At 41.0% G+C, this 15,537-nt stretch overlaps 1 protein-coding gene across 6 annotated transcripts; it reads right to left on the bottom strand.

Annotated features, from left to right (window-relative positions):
* Nucleotides 1-593: 593 nt before the first annotated feature.
* On the bottom strand, nucleotides 594-14,835 carry SCML1 (Scm polycomb group protein like 1). 6 transcript variants are annotated; one of them, XM_041741780.1, is made up of 7 exons: nucleotides 14,416-14,835; nucleotides 10,013-10,161; nucleotides 7,883-7,960; nucleotides 4,851-4,955; nucleotides 3,924-4,461; nucleotides 3,621-3,772; nucleotides 594-2,230 (listed from the first exon to the last, which is right to left on the bottom strand). In XM_041741780.1, exons 2-7 carry the CDS (start codon nucleotides 10,040-10,042, stop codon nucleotides 2,096-2,098), a joined length of 1,038 nt encoding a protein of 345 aa, XP_041597714.1. In that variant the 5' UTR covers nucleotides 10,043-10,161; nucleotides 14,416-14,835; the 3' UTR covers nucleotides 594-2,095. The 6 variants fall into 6 exon arrangements, with proteins under 6 accessions (XP_041597714.1, XP_041597716.1, XP_041597717.1 ...); XM_041741782.1 differs by lacking the exon at nucleotides 14,416-14,835 and adding an exon at nucleotides 14,215-14,225; XM_041741783.1 differs by lacking the exon at nucleotides 10,013-10,161.
* Nucleotides 14,836-15,537: the final 702 nt, after the last annotated feature.

The following is a 15,537-nucleotide window of genomic DNA, read 5'->3' as shown; positions in this document are numbered from 1 at the left end:
CCTCAGCGAGGGCCCTGTCGTCTCCAGTGACCCAGCAGCCATGCTATGGCAGCGGGAGGCATCTACGGCTTCTGAGACAGGGCGTAGGGGAGGGGGCAAGGGGTCACACTGAAGGCGATTCAACCTCAAAAGCCTGAGCCTCTAAGGCTTTTCCACCCTGTAAGCTGGGAGAGCTGAAAGCAGAAAGGCAGTATGGCTCCTGGCCCCCAGGAGTAAAAGGGCAGCCAGGTCCTGCCAGCCAGATGTAGACACGCCCCCCCCACCCCCCGGGGAGTGGTGGTGACAGGATCTGTGGGGGCCATTGTCATTTTCTAGCACACTTGCATCATCAGTACCACTTCGAGCCACAAGTTTTGAGCACAAAACTCACTGATGGAACCCTGTACTGCTCCCCTGGGGTCTAGTTTAGGGCCCTACAAGAGATCAGCCCTTGCTGCTAGGGATCAGCCTAACTGTAGAATGAGGGCAAGTATTTGGACACAAAACCACACACTTAGTAAAGCGTTTCTTTATCAACTCTAATAAATTCGTACATTAATGTCATGCAGTGAAAGCAAAAAAAGTCAAAGTGGAGACTGTGACATTCATTATTGTGGTTTTAAAACTTTATTATATTTTAAAATCTGAAAATTGTAAAACACAGTATTCATACAAACACCTGAGGACTGTTCAACTGGGCACAGCATCTTCACACAAACAATTTGAGAGAAGATCAAGTTTAAAATAGAATCTTGTCTTAAAAAGAAATAACATAAATGAACATAAAAAAAAGCACCTTTTAAATCACGTGCCCAGTAAATAATTGGTTTTGTTTATAATGTACATTTGGTTTTCAAAAAGGAAAATGTACATTTTTGCCCCTGGTGAACATTTTATTGGCATTTGTAACAAATGGCTAATACACTTAGCACCGATTCTTATAGCTTATAAATACTACATCAAATGTTATATAAGATAATAAATAATAAAACAGTAACAATGAACATGTTTCTCTTAAAAGTTCTAGTTTTTAAAATAAAGTCTAAAATGACATATCAGAACTAATGTATTTTCTAAAGTTTAGTAGGACAAATGGCTCAGAAAGCAAATGAATTAGGAACATTGCACAAAACAGAGAACTTCCATGTATGGAAACCCTGAAGAGTCAGCTAAGAGGTACTAGTGATGGCAAATGATGTGAGTATTGTAAACAGAATAAAAACATCTCACTAAAAATAGATTATCTTTACCTCTGTGGAAGTACAAAGTGCTATTTTTAAATTCTAAATGAAAAGATTTACTTATGTGTATACTTCATCTATAGAACAAAATATAAATATGGAACAGTATCCTTTTGAACACAATAAAATATATATCTTTTAAGTATTTGGACACAGGCATCTTTACAGAGAGATGTGAGCAATGAATGCCTAGTGAAATGTCCAAGCTTAGGCAAAATATCTAAGTTTTAAAATAAGTACCACTTGCATAAAATAACCATTCTATCTGACAGTTTATCTAAAAACTGGTAAGAATACTTCATGAAAGGTTTATAAGGTTGCTTTTAATCTTAAGTAGGAATATAACATATATAGAAATAATAACAAGAAATTAATTTCTATGGCTTTCCCTTTTGGGAAACTGGTAGCTCATGAACGGAACCTTACAGTAACAAACATTTAGAAAGATGCTATCTATCTATAGTTGCATCTTTAAGTTTTCTTGTAAGAAAAACCCATGGATTTTATTAGAGAACTTGTCAATCTCTAGTATTTTCTCTTTGGGATTCAGCTATTTTTGGTTCTATAGATAAAGATGAACAAAAATTAGAGGTGTTTCTGTTTCCTGTATGAAGTACATTCGTAAACTATAAAATGAAAATAATAAAATGATATGAAGAACAAACTCCCAGTCTGAATATGCCAATAGTAACATGTTAAATGGCTTCTATAATAGTAGACCAGACTGTAATATAGATCTGCAATTCTGGATAGAACATATTTTTAGAGGAACCTTCTACACAGCAAAAACTTCTAAGGGCAAAAAAATGATTTTACACCAAGATGGCACTTGTCTCCCTGAATGAAATCCAAGCTAAACTTACACAAACATGTTTTTAATTGTTAAAGAATTTTTCTTCTTTAAGCATATCAATGTAGTGGCACAACTTCACGGCTGTCCCTAGCTTCAGCCCCATGTACTTTATCATCATGTCACTCTTGAGCAATAGCAGAGCCTTCCCATCAATGTCCTACAGACAGAAGGAAATGACAATTAATTAGTTAATGTGATCACATTTTATCAGAATGGTCATTTCTTCATATACAAGAACATTCTGAGTATACACCTGCTTGCTGAAAACTAAAAAATATAGTTTGCACAGTGAAGCATGGTTCGATCATTTATAAATATACTTCGAATTTTAAGAAAACTTAACCTTTTTAAAAAAAATATTTGAGAGAACCAGAGAGACAGCATGCGCATGCATGCATGCACGAAGTGGGAGGGGGCAGAAGGACACGGAGAGTGAGAAGGGGGGCCTGACTTGGGACTTGTTCCCAGGACTCCCAGGACCCTGGGATCATGACCTGAAACAAAGGCGGACGCTTTACCAACTGAGCCATCCAGGTGCTCCTAACCTAAAATCTTAAAAATGTCCTAGGCATCAAACTGCCAAACTTTAAATACTGTGTGGAATAAAATACTGCATATCTATGACAGACTAAAAACTATGAATGATAGAAATGAGTTTCAGATGCCTACTAACTTTCTTAGAACAGTTTGGAATCTGAGGATGTCAGCATCCATACAAACTGTACATGTGCTATATGTTGCCTTGATGTTGAAAGCTAATAAATTAGTTGCCTGAAGCCAGTTAGATGCTAAAAACTAATTATTTTCTTGCCATATTGAAAAGGGTATATCAAATATATGGCCACTAATTTTATTAGAAAACACTGTAAAACTATGACTTGATAGTCAAAAGGCACCCTCCTCAAATTCTTTACTAACTGACTGATGTTGAAACATATTACTTGGTTTTCACAAGTTCTGGTTTAACAATAAAACTGTACTGTCTGAAAAGACCTGAAAAACCCCTTATAGTACTGCCTTTGTCAGGCACCTTCTGCACTTTTTCTACTAAGTACAATGAAAATTAGAACTTAAAAAAAAATTAGCCCATGATGTTACTTTGCAAATGGCATGAGGGGATCAGCATCCTAAATAGTCAATAACCATATAAGGTTGACAGAACCGAGCCAAATAATCAGTTGCTGGATTCATTGGGCATCATATCAAGGAAGACACCTTGTCAGGTTGTTCCTATTTAAATCCAGCCTCTATTGGCTAAGGATCTAACTTTGGGCAAAGTGACCTTTCTCACATATGGAAAATCAGTTGATAGGGCTCCCCCCACACCATGTGTACAACTAACCAGTACCCAACTAAAGGGCCTGCATAGAGGTCATTCAAAAGCATTATGGCAGGGGCACTTGGCTGGCTCAGTCCTACACTATGCGACTCTTAATCTGGGATGGTTGAGTTCAAGGGCTACTTTGGGTATAGAGATTACTTAAAAAAAAAAAAGAAAGAAAGAAAAGCGCATTATGGCAGGAAAACCAGATCAAAATATACATTACATGTTGCCTGAAAAGATCAGCGATGGGGTTGAGTGTCTGAGGATCTCTCTGTTTCAGAAACTCGATCACTTCATCTACGGACCAGGTTGAAGGGTCATCAGGGAAGCCTCGTTTCAGGAAACCTGGGTTAGCTCGAATTGGTGAACTTGTAGCTTCAATGGGGAGAAAAAGACAAATCAAACTTGACCTGACCATTATCCTGAAAGAAGAGATGTTATGTAGGGAGAAATGACCTTGCATCAAGGATGTTGAAGATTATAGGTTAAATAGTGCTACCTGTAATATCTGTCATTTCACACTCACCAAAGTTGGGTGGGATACAATGAGATGAGGCAGCATGGTTGAGGCTCTGGTTTTCCATTAAAGTTGGATAAGCCATCATCTCAGGGTTATGTATCAGACTGGGTTCACCTTGTGCCATCATGGCACCAGGTGTTGCTGTGGAAGCACGAGTAGGTGAGAACATGCTGCTGCTATGGGCCCCAGGGCTATGATAGCAGGGCATGGAAGAGGAGCCCTGCACTGGCTCTTTAGATGAGAAATATGGCTGAAATGAATGTGAAGAATAGATGGTGGTAGGTGGCGGACTCTGGCTCAGGTTTGGCTCCTGCTCCTGGAGGAATGACTCTCGATCCTGTTCTGGGGACCCCACCTCTGAACGGTAAGGTGATCCTATAATATTGGGTGGGGAACCACTTGTGGGCCTTTCTACTGGCATAGTTGGGCTATAACTTTCAGGGTAAGAGAATGAAGAAGGAGGCTCCTTTTTTCTCATTTTCTGGAATTTGATCTTTCTGGAAAGCAGGTAACTATAATTTTTGTAGGCATATCCAAGTGGCTTCTGAAATGACACAAACCCAGCATAAACCAACTGTCAGTGAGTAAAAAAGGAAGTAGTAAATGTAAATTTATTTTTCATGTAACACTGTTTTATATTACTAAATATTAATGCTCTACTTTGATTATATGATTTTTTTGTTCTTCCTCAACCATACACTTTAACTGAATTTTATATATTGTGGTTTTAAACATAAAAATATTGTCATACATTTCTCAAACTTAAACTTTAGCATTTTCCCAACAAGTTTTAGTCTCCCATCTGCTGCTACAGCAAGAATCAACTGGCGTTGCTAATCACTTAGTTAATAGTTCCTTCTCATTTCTAACTCATTGGCATCTTTAGAAATGAGGGGTCTACTACAGTTGTGAAAATATTTTTATAACACTCACGCGATTTTGCCACAATGCTTTTGCACGAAAACGGTGGATTTTTGAAACTTTTCCATGAATGACATCAAATTTCTTATCCAGGTTTTGAATAGCATCATAGATGACCTATTATAATACAAGCTATTAATAGTTTCTATTTCAAAAGTAACACAACAAAGCAGCCCAATTTTGACTGCCAGAAACAAAGAAAAGTTCTCAAGCTGTCAGAACCAGATCTCTGGTTTTGGTGATGCCAAGCCGAGCCAGCTGAGATAGGAGCCCCAGCCTCCTACTCAACTACTCCATGCCATACAGCCATTTAATGAAGCTCTAAACCAGAAAGTAAACATCCCATCATTCTTAAAGCTACCACATTTATGATGGAGACCTTTTAGATCAACAAAAGAGCTATTTTAGGAAAGAAATCTTCAAATCTGCTAAAAGGCCAAAGAACCTCTTTCCATCTAATCACGGTGTGAATTCACAGGCAATGAGCATTCCACTCTGCAAAGAACAGTGAGCCAAATATAACAGATGTGACTTTTGACTTCAAAGTATTTTGAAATCTGGCAATCAACAACCTTACAAAACCTTCCAGGACATGTCCCCTCGCGGCCAACCAGGTATGTGACTAATAAAACCCAAGAATTCTTCAAATACTCAGAAATTTCAAAATACTCAGAAAAAAATACACTTACACAGGAGACCAGAACCATTTCCTCATTCATTCACTCAAATAAATAAACATGTACCGAGGGCCTACTTCCTATCAGAATGGCTTTGCTAGGTGCCGGGACTATGGACAGAAAAGGAAAAAAAGGAAACAAGACAACCAACAGTTCCTGCCCTAAGGAGCTCCCCGTGTTAGCTGGGGAGAGATTTCAATAAAGTGATGGGCAGCCCGGAGCCATGGTTTTCAGAGTGTGGTCTCAGACCAGTAGCACGAGTCACCCACTGGCTTGTCGGAAACACATGAGCTCCTGCCCTCCACTTACTGAATTGGGGAACTCTGAGTGGGCGCAGCTGTCTGCCCTCCAGGTGGTTCTGATGCATGATCAAGCGAGACCCTCCAGCCAACAGCACTGAGGTGAACAGTGCAGGCTCTCGGGGAACACAGGGGTGCAAAGACCAGAGTTCTGCTGCTTCTCAGCTGTGTGACCTTGGGCACGTTCCTTAACTTCTCTGTGCTTCAATTTCCTCATGTAGAGAATCGAGATGAGAAATCTCTCCCCCAGTTCCCTTGAGGACAACGTGAGGTGCAGTGGTATGGTTATTAATATTAACGTCATGACAAGAGTACTACACAACCCCTGGTCCAGTAATGCTCAATCATCCAGTAATATTCCTACTATTCTTATGCCTCTGATGGCTCTGACACAGGTAGGAATGGGAGGCTAAGTGTGCGTAGAAGAGCAAGACCTAAGCCAGGCTGGCAGTGGTGGCAGGCTTTTCAATGGAGACGTCTACACTGAGGATTAAAAGACAAGATGGTGTTCACTAGGTAAAGACGCAGGGAAGGGCAGAGAAGGCAGAAGGACAGTAGATTCAAAATTACCCAAACAGAGAGAACACCGGAAGTCAGATGTTTAGCCAGTGCACATAAATGATGTTCAAAGAGCTGGATTTTTAAGGGAAGGAGAGAGAATGCACGACAGGAAGAGAGATGGGAGGCCCAAAGAGGAGGCGGCCTTAAGCTGTGGAGGGTAGGCAGAGCAATGGAGCCAGAGGCAGAAGGTGCAGGAGCGGGCCACTCACAAACGGAGGTGTCCCAGCCCATGGAAGAGGCTCAGAGGCAGAGCAGTGCCAGCTAACTTAGCCTTAGAGAGGGAGAGGCCCGAAGGCCAGATCCCAGCCCAGTGGCTGGCTGTAGGGCCAGGAATCAGGACATGGAGGGATTTGAGCCTCACTCCCCCCCTCTCCTGAAATAAGCAGCGATGGCTGGGCTGTCTGGAGCTTGAGGGGGACAGAGAGGGAGCTGCCTTGAGCCCTGTGGACAGGCCACAGGGCAGTGGACGGGTCCCAGCAGGGCCCCCTCTGTTTCCCAGCCTGTATAGGGCTGGGGTCTCCCTAAAGAGAACTCTGGGCAAGGACAGAAAAAGAAAAGCTGGAAGTGTGCAGCAACAGGTCTATCCCGCTGAGGACAGGGGCTGAAGAAAGGAGAGAGCTCACACACTGGAAGAAACGGGGAGGCTCCCTGCTGATCTGTTTCAGAGCTGTGACTTAGGGCCCCCAGCATCTCTCCTCCCCCACGCTCTAGCCCACCACATCTCACACAGTCGCTCAGAGAGAAGGCCCTGGCAGAGCCGTCCCAGCCAGGGGCGTAGTGGATGCTCACGGGAGGCAGGCCAGAGAGGGCCCTGCCTGAAATCAGAACCGTCCCCCCCACTCTGGACATCCTTCCCCAAAGACTTGACGTGTTCCCTCGAAGCCATCCACCTCTGTTCTCAATAAGAGTGATAAAGACTCACGAAAAGATTCTGGACTTAGGCACGGTAGCTCATTTTAATTAACAAACTTTGGATCTTAACATCTATTTTTTAAAAAACAAACTTTCACTACCTCTAGAAGATGCAGCTACCAAATCCTTGATAATTATACTTATCAATCTCTACTGACACGCTAACTTGTACAAAATCTCATAATGATATAAGGTATACTTAAAAAAAAAAAAAACAATGGTGAGCTGCCATTTTTTTTTTTGACTGAGATATCTCAGCAATGCATTTAGGCAGCACATATTAAATTTTATCCATATCAGGCAATTTCCTTTAAAGATTTTGTAGGGGAAATTAATTCAATATTGCACATGACATACATTTTTTCAGTTAAAGGCTTTTAAAACAAAGCTACCAGATGTACATACTGGTATTTCAAGATTTTCACCTGGAGATGCTATTCTAACCAGAAATTGTTAAAAAATCATCACAATGAAGGAATAATCATAATGAATTTGATACAGCAAAATTTCAATTCATTGTATACTTTATATGAGATAACCGGGATTTTAACATAGTATTTCAGAAATCTACATTTGAGAGACAGAACTTCTGTACCTGACAGTGAGTAAGGACATCCAGCACTGTTTTTTGCTGCTCTTCGTTGTAGGAGGTCTCAGACATAACGTTTTCCTGCTAATATTTTAAAAGTTAAATAGTTAATGCTTTACTTTTGTAAGAGCTAAATTGAATCCTAGGAGGAAAAAACACTTTACATTTATTTATTTAAATTTTTATTTTTCACCAACTTTTCAAAGGGGTTCAGAAGTCTTAACCTAAAGCAGAGACAAGGGATCCCTGGGTGGCTCAGCGGTTGAATGGCTGCCTTCGGCTCAGGGCATGATCCTGGAGTTCTGGGATCAAGTCCCACATCCGGCTCCCCATGGGGAGCCTGCTTCTCCCTCTGCCTGTGTCACTGCCTCTCTCTGTGTCTCTCAGGAATAAATAAAATCTTTAAAAAAAGTAGCGACAAAATAAAATAAAACCTCACATTAATATGAGAATGAAAATGATAACTGCTGATTAAGAGAGGAAATAGGAATTTATTATATCAGAAGGACCTAGGTTTTGAGTTTTGTACTGAAAAGGAGTATAAATTGCCCTGAACTTCCTACAACATAAAGAAAAGGGAGGTAAAATGGGTAAGTGCTCACTGTCTAATGAAAGGAAGCAAATAAATTCAGTAGAGGCCAATATTTTTTGTGTGAATTTAGAGGAACTCTATAGTATATGAAGAATTTAAACTTTTTTCTTTAAAATGGTTAAGTGTTAATATATTTGGCAAATGGCAATTAACATTACTTACATTATTGATATATGCAGTGTTTGGTTCATATGCATAAAGAACAGTATTATCATCATCATAAGCAGGTATTCGTGTTCTTATCTAAGGAAGATGTATTAACAAATTAAAAGGAAAGATGAAAGACAGAACTGAAAGAGAAACTGAGGACTTCAATTTCACTTTTAAGAAGCTTCAAAAGCCTATTGGGGATATTAAAGGACCTTCGTCCATTGTAAATACTACTACATGAGAAGGTGTACTTGAAAAATTGTCTTCTCATTACCTTAACTACACTTAAGATATAATCTTCCATTGAGGTTATTAACCTCTTGAGTACCTCAGGGCAGAAAGACTAATCTAGTAACCTGACACCAGAACTGCTATAAAAGCAAGTTATTTCTAACCATGAACAAAGAACTGTGTGTGTGTGTGTGTGTGTGTGAGATAGAGAGAGAGAGAGAGAGAAGCAGAGAGAGAGAGAAAGAGAGAAAAGCAAATTATTTCTAACCATGAACAGAGAAGAAGGTGTGTGTGTGTGTGTGTGTGTGTGTGTGTGTTACAAAGCTTTTGATTTTTAAATAATCCAACAGTGCCACTCTGTGGACAAAATAGGAAACATTTAAGCACCTATTTTTCCTGATAAATTAATCTCTATCACCTTAAAATATTTTTTTTGGAATAGGATAGGGTATAAATAAATACACAATAAATAACCTGAAATATTATATTTCATTTAATAATAGCATTCTAAGAATGAATTATAAACTATATGAATAATGTTAAAATAAAGACAGAAGCTATATAGTCTTTGTTTCAAAAAACATAACCAAAATAATATGGAATGGGCTATAGATTAGTTCTTATAAAAATATACTGTATATAGTCTTATGCTTTTCAAACTGCTCCCACATATTTATGTCAGAAAGAAATTCTCAGTAACATTAACTCCAAAGATGAAAAGATACTGGGGCTGATAGAAGTTATGAGAATTGCCAATAGTGTTTAGGTAGCATTAATACCCACATCCTTATTTAAGTAAAGAAATGCTTTTTCTGTTAAGCCGAATTATATACAGTTTAGTAATCTATATTTTCACTCACCTTCAGGAATCAAAAAAAATACTAGGATGTGACAGAATTGTACAATAGCACAACCATTTTGAAAGATTGGCAGATTTTCATAAATTTACATTAACTCTATGAACTAGCAATTCAACTCCTGAGAGAAATGCTAGTATCTGTTCACAAAAAACTTATATATGAATGTTTGTTGAAGCTTTATAGATCACTATCAAAACTTATGAACTTGTTATTTCTGCATTTCATTGAATTAAATTAAATTTAGAAAAGAAACACAGCACAATGAAAAGAACAAAGACAGATTTTTCAATCTGAAATACAAACCACATCAGCTTCACTGGAGCCGCTAGACATCTTTTTTGTGCAACAGCAGCACTCCACTTCCTCTGAGTTGGGCCTATTTATATCTAAGCTTGCTGGAGGACTTATCTGTGAAACTGCCTGGTCACCCAGGGCAGGTAAACCACCTACTCCTGAAAAGCAACACATAAAAAAGTTACTTCACATATTACCATAATAAACTTAATAGGAATATGTCCTCCAAATGCCAACTCAAAGTGAATTGGAGTACTGGCTGAATTTTAGAGAATGACAAAACAATAATACTTCCATTAGTGATTTAGAATAAACCTTTATTCAGGGATGCCTCGGTGGCTCAGTCAGTTGAGCATCTGACTTGGTTTCAGCTCAGGTCACCATCTCAGGGTCATGGGATCAAGCCCTATGTCTTCTTGGGTTTATCTCCCTCTGCCCCTCCCCTGCTCATGCTATTTGTCTCTTTCTCTCTCTCAGATAAATAAATCTTTTTTAAAAAAGATTCTTTCTCCCTCTCCTTCTGCCCCTTCCCAATTACATGCTCTCTCTACTTCCAAACAAAAACAAAAACAAAGAACACCGCCCCCCCCCCAAAAAAAAACCCTTCCAATTGGAGGTGTAGCTTTAAACTGGTTGTTTTATTCTGGTTATAAGACTAATAATAATTAAACTGTTGTGTTTTATACAAAGGAAGCCTACACAGCAATGAGAATGAACCAACTATTGCTACACACGAGGATGAATCTCACAACCATAAAGAAGTGAGTAAAAGACACAAAAGAGAGAACACAGTGTGCAAGTCAGTTGATCCAAAGCTCAAAACAGACTAAAGTAATCAATGATCGGAGAAGTCTTTCCAAACCAATACCTTTAGAAATACTATAGTCACTTTAACAATGTCCTCATTTCCTATCTTGCTGATAGGCCACCATTTATGTAAGCAGTCCCCAATTTACAGATCTGACAAAGAACACTGCAGAGTAGTCTTGTACCTCTACTTGAACTCTTCAGGAATGAGAATACTGAACTCAAATTTCCCAACTCTAATAGTATTTCCTACAATCTCATCGTACTTCCAACAATTTTTTTATTTTATATATGTAATTTTTCATCAAATATGTTTCACTATAGAAAATACCACAGGGTACAGATATATTAATACCTGTAAAATACAGATTTTACAGCCGACTCTGTGCGGGGCAATGATCTAAGCACTTGATGTGTGTTACCTCATTAAATATTCCTGATAATAACCCTATGTGGCATGCTCTATTGTTAGAGCATTTTTCTTAAGAGAAAGTTGAGGCTAAGTGAGTTTAAATAATTTATGCAGGTCTCATAGCTAGTAAGTGGTGCAGTCTGGCTCCAGAGTCTATGGGCTTGACTTATTCATTATTAAAATCACCTGGAATCCCTTCTCTGACAACAACAAAATAAAACCCAAACTCCTACTATGGCTTACAAGGTCCTCACACAGTCAGGAGCCTCCACATCCCTCAAGTGAGATCACCTCTTACCACTTGTCCCTTTGCTCTAAACCTAAAATATTTACTATCGGCCTTTTATAGACAACTTACACCACCACCGTTTTAGACTCTTAAAATCAGACAATTCCCTACTGGATTAATGACACTGCAACTAAAACTTGGCTGTACTTAGACATAGATGCAACATTCATTGAGTCCACCACTAGAATCCAGACATTTCTACCTCTGTGGCACATTTACAAATCACCAATCTTGCACTCTTTGAACCTCTCACTCTCATGACCTCTACCCACAATACCCTGCTGGTTCTCATCTAGAAGAACCTATTCAACTTCAAAGCTCAACTCAAGTTCTATCTCCACAAAGGAAAGGTGCTAAGTCATCCCATCTGGAAGTGGACTGCTTTCCCCAAAGTACCAGAAAGCTCACACAATAATGCTTTTGAGGTAATTGTTACACAAAGGGAAACACCAAATAGCATAAAGACCTCAGGCTTGGGTCAGAATACCTGGGTTTTAGGTCCCAGCTCCTCCACTTACTGGCTGTTTGACTGCTCTGTGCTTTTTTTTTTTTTTTAAATCTGTAATACGGGGATAATAGTACAGACCTCACATGAAGTTATGAGGATTACATTAATTAATACAGTGTCAAGTGCTTAAAAGCATGGCTGGCATAGCAAAGGCACCCACTGTTCACTACCGTTATTTCATCATTTGGGTATTCATAACATCCTCCCAATAGAACTATTTGTCATGGAGCACATGGACAATAAATATTCAGGGTCATAATGTAATTTTCATTCACACTGCCCCTGTACACTGTAGCTATAACAACTATTTCTTTTTTTTTCCCAAGATTTTATTTATTCATTTGAGAAAGAGAGGGAGAAGCAGATTCCCCTCTGAGTAGGGAGCCAGACATGGGGCTTGATCCCAGGACCTGAGCAAGCCTAAGGCAGATGCCCCTCAACCATTTTTTTGTAAACAAATTTTATTTTATTATTACTTTTTAAAGATTTTATTTATTCATGAGACACACAGAGAGTGGCAGATATATAGAGGGAGAATCAGGCTCCTTGCAGGGAGCCATATGTGGGACTCAATCCCAGGACCCCAGGATCACAACCTGAGCCAAAGGCACTCAACCACCCAGGTGCCCCTGTAAACAAATTTTAAATACCAGAACATAATGCAAAGAACCGGGCTTTAAAAAATACTTGAATCCAAATTCAAACTGCAAAATTTGCTATTTTGCTCCAAGCAGGTATTTAACCTCCCTGTGCCTCAATTTCTTAACTCATTAAGTTAGAATAATATCTACTTCACAGGAATATGTAAGACTAAATGACATAGTTAAGCACAGAGTATCATGTCTGGTTCACAGCAGGCACAGCATCAATTTTAGTTCCTTTCCATTCTTTACATAAGATAGTTTCTGCAAAGCTTTCTTAGACCCCAATCATGCCTGGATTACGCAAAATTAATTAATATAATTCATTAAACTCAAAATCCTGCAAAACGAGTTTACTTAAAATGAAGCTCATTTATATTTTATGATAGAAAACCTAAACTCTTGATAATGAACGTAAGAACAAGAAACCATCTCGTTTTTAAAAAGACGTTTTTTAGACATTAAAGGCATTTCAAAGGCATTTATCAAAAGTCATTTGAATATTCTGCTTCCAAAGTTGCAAAGCATTCACTGGCCATCAATTGATCGAAAATATGAAGGATGAAAACAGCGTTTTTCACCAGAAAACCACTGCAAAATATACACAGCAAAAACAGGGCAAACTACAACACCCAATTAAAAAAATAAATCCTGTGTCAATACACTGGAACAATCATTTTCTAAAAATCCTGTCCAAACTCTCAAAACGAGCCTTTCCTGTGTCCATATCAAACTTAAGCGACCCCAAAGTTGCCAGGCATAAGATAAAGCTGCGCAGACTGTATCCCAACGCCCGGCACTGAATCGAGCCCATGCCCTGTTTTTATAAAACACCGTGCAGAAAAGCTGCTTATAATACCACGATTTGTTAACATTAAGTAGTTTAAAACCCTAAAACAGTCCGAATTTGGGGAGGACCAGGTAGAGGGAGGAAGCGATCTTTAACCAAGTTACCAAACGATCGTGCTCAACTCACATCTTTATTTTCTTTCGCCTCGTTTACGTATTTACAATAAACCAGTAAGAATGAACAGTCACAGATCAAACGAGGTTACCAACAAAGCCTCAAAAATCAACGTTTCAATCTCAAAAACATGTTTTACCGAATCAGCTCTCTAGTTCATCAATTCTTTTTTTAAAGATTTATTTATTCGTGACGGGCCGAGACCCAGGCAGCGGGAGAAGCGGGCTCGCTGCAGGGAGCCCGAACGCGGGACTCCCTCCCGGAACCCCGGGATCACGCCCTGAGCCGAACCCCTGAGCCACCGAGCCACCGAGCCACCGAGCCACCGAGGCGTTCCAGTTCATTAAATTCTTTCAACTCAAAATTCTATATAAAGTTTGTCTGGGTAGTTTCTCGCCCCACCCCACCCCCCGCCTCCGCTGAGGAAAAGAAAGGACGAGAGAGGATCTACTTGTCCCAGAAAGTCAGCACAGTACTCAAAAAATGGCCAAATCTCCAAAGCTCCTAGGCGCCGGCTTCCCGGGACAGGCGGCGGAAACCACCCTGAACCACCCCTCAGAGCGCTACCGAAATTAAAGCCGGAGACTCACGCCTTCCGACGAGCGAGTCCTTTCACTTCGCTTGAGGCAAGTCTGGTCCCGCCCCGCCCCCCACGCCGCCCCGCCCCCACCCGGCCCGCTCCCCACGCCGCCCCGGAGCTCCCCAACCGTTAAGCCAAATCGTATTTCAACGGATTTTCGCGCACACCGAGACAAGAAAGTTCAAGGGCAGGGGCAGTGCCGCTAACAGACCTGTTCCTGCATCATGGCTTGACGCACCGGCCTCCGGAGAGGACGCAACACCAGTAGACGAATCCAGCCTTCTGGAGCGACAACGGCCAAAAACCGTTACCTCCACCACAGATTCAAAAGCTATCCTCCTACCGGAAGTCGGGTTCCGTCACGCGATGCCTCCACCTCGAAGACACCGGAAGTTCCGGAACTATCGCGCGCACCAGGGAGCACGCGGCACTCAGGTTCCAATACGTGCGGCTCTTAACCTATCCCGCGGGCGCCTGCGCAATGGTTGGGGAGTGGGACGTTGCTAGGGAGATAGCCGAGGGGCGGGGCTTTGCTTCCTACCCCGCGACCGGCAGTGCCCACCTCCGAGCGTGGGTAGCTGGGCGTTTCCGTTCGCAAAAGCTGGTGGGATTGCGACCCGGCACTAGACCATGTGCGCGAGCTTCCAATGCTGAGAGGCGCTTCTGCGGCTGCGCGGGGACGCCAGCGCATGCGCGCGCGTGATTCTTCCAGCGCTGAAGACGCTTTGTGGAGAAAGCCGAGTGAGGCTGGTGGGCACGTGGCCTCACTACTGTCATTGGTTGGTTTTTTTGAAAAAAAATTTTTTTTAAATGTAATTTTGTCCCTACCCTTCCCGCCACAGATGTCAACTCTTGGCACTATCCTAGGTGTTCACGTCATTGCTAGAATTCAAAGGAGCAATGGGGACGGGGCCTTAGTTGTGGAGGTTTGGTACAAGCGGGGAAAGTTATTTTATTTTTTTTAAAGATTTTATTTACCTATTCATAAGAGAGACACACACAGAGAGAGGCAGAGACACAGGCAGAGAGAGAAGCAGGCTCCACGCAGGTAGCCTGACATGGGACTCGATCCCAGGTCTCCAGGGTCACGCCCTGGGCCGAAGGCAGGTGCTAAACCGCTGGGCCACCAGGGCTGCCCCGGGGAAAGTTATTTTAAAAAGTTGTTACCTCATGGAGAGGTAACACAGACCCGAGAGCCAGATTTACTGGGCTGAACCCCAGCCCCAACAGTTAGCCACTCCTTGGCTTTGGCCAAGTCAGGTGATGGCTCTGCGCTTACCTTTCCCCATCTGTAAAATGGGCACAACGTGAGGAGTCCACGAGTTTGAGTAAG

This window comes from Vulpes lagopus, chromosome X (genome assembly GCF_018345385.1).
Source record: "Vulpes lagopus strain Blue_001 chromosome X, ASM1834538v1, whole genome shotgun sequence".
Lineage (NCBI taxonomy): Eukaryota > Metazoa > Chordata > Mammalia > Carnivora > Canidae > Vulpes > Vulpes lagopus.
The sequence above is the reverse complement of the archived record's forward strand: the minus strand, read 5'-3'. Positions and strand labels throughout refer to the sequence as shown.

What these genes read in the sequence shown, in the direction of transcription:
- SCML1 (XM_041741778.1), bottom strand. Translation starts at nt 10,177, where the DNA reads ATGTGTTGCTTTTCAGGAGTAGGTGGTTTACCTGCCCTGGGTGACCAG. An exon ending in AAGCATTGTGGCAAAATCGC is followed by an intron (nt 4,462 to 4,850) that starts GTGAGTGTTATA and finishes GTGTCATTTCAG; the next exon opens with AAGCCACTTGGATATGCCTA. An exon ending in TTGTATCCCACCCAACTTTG is followed by an intron (nt 3,773 to 3,923) that starts GTGAGTGTGAAA and finishes TCCCCATTGAAG; the next exon opens with CTACAAGTTCACCAATTCGA.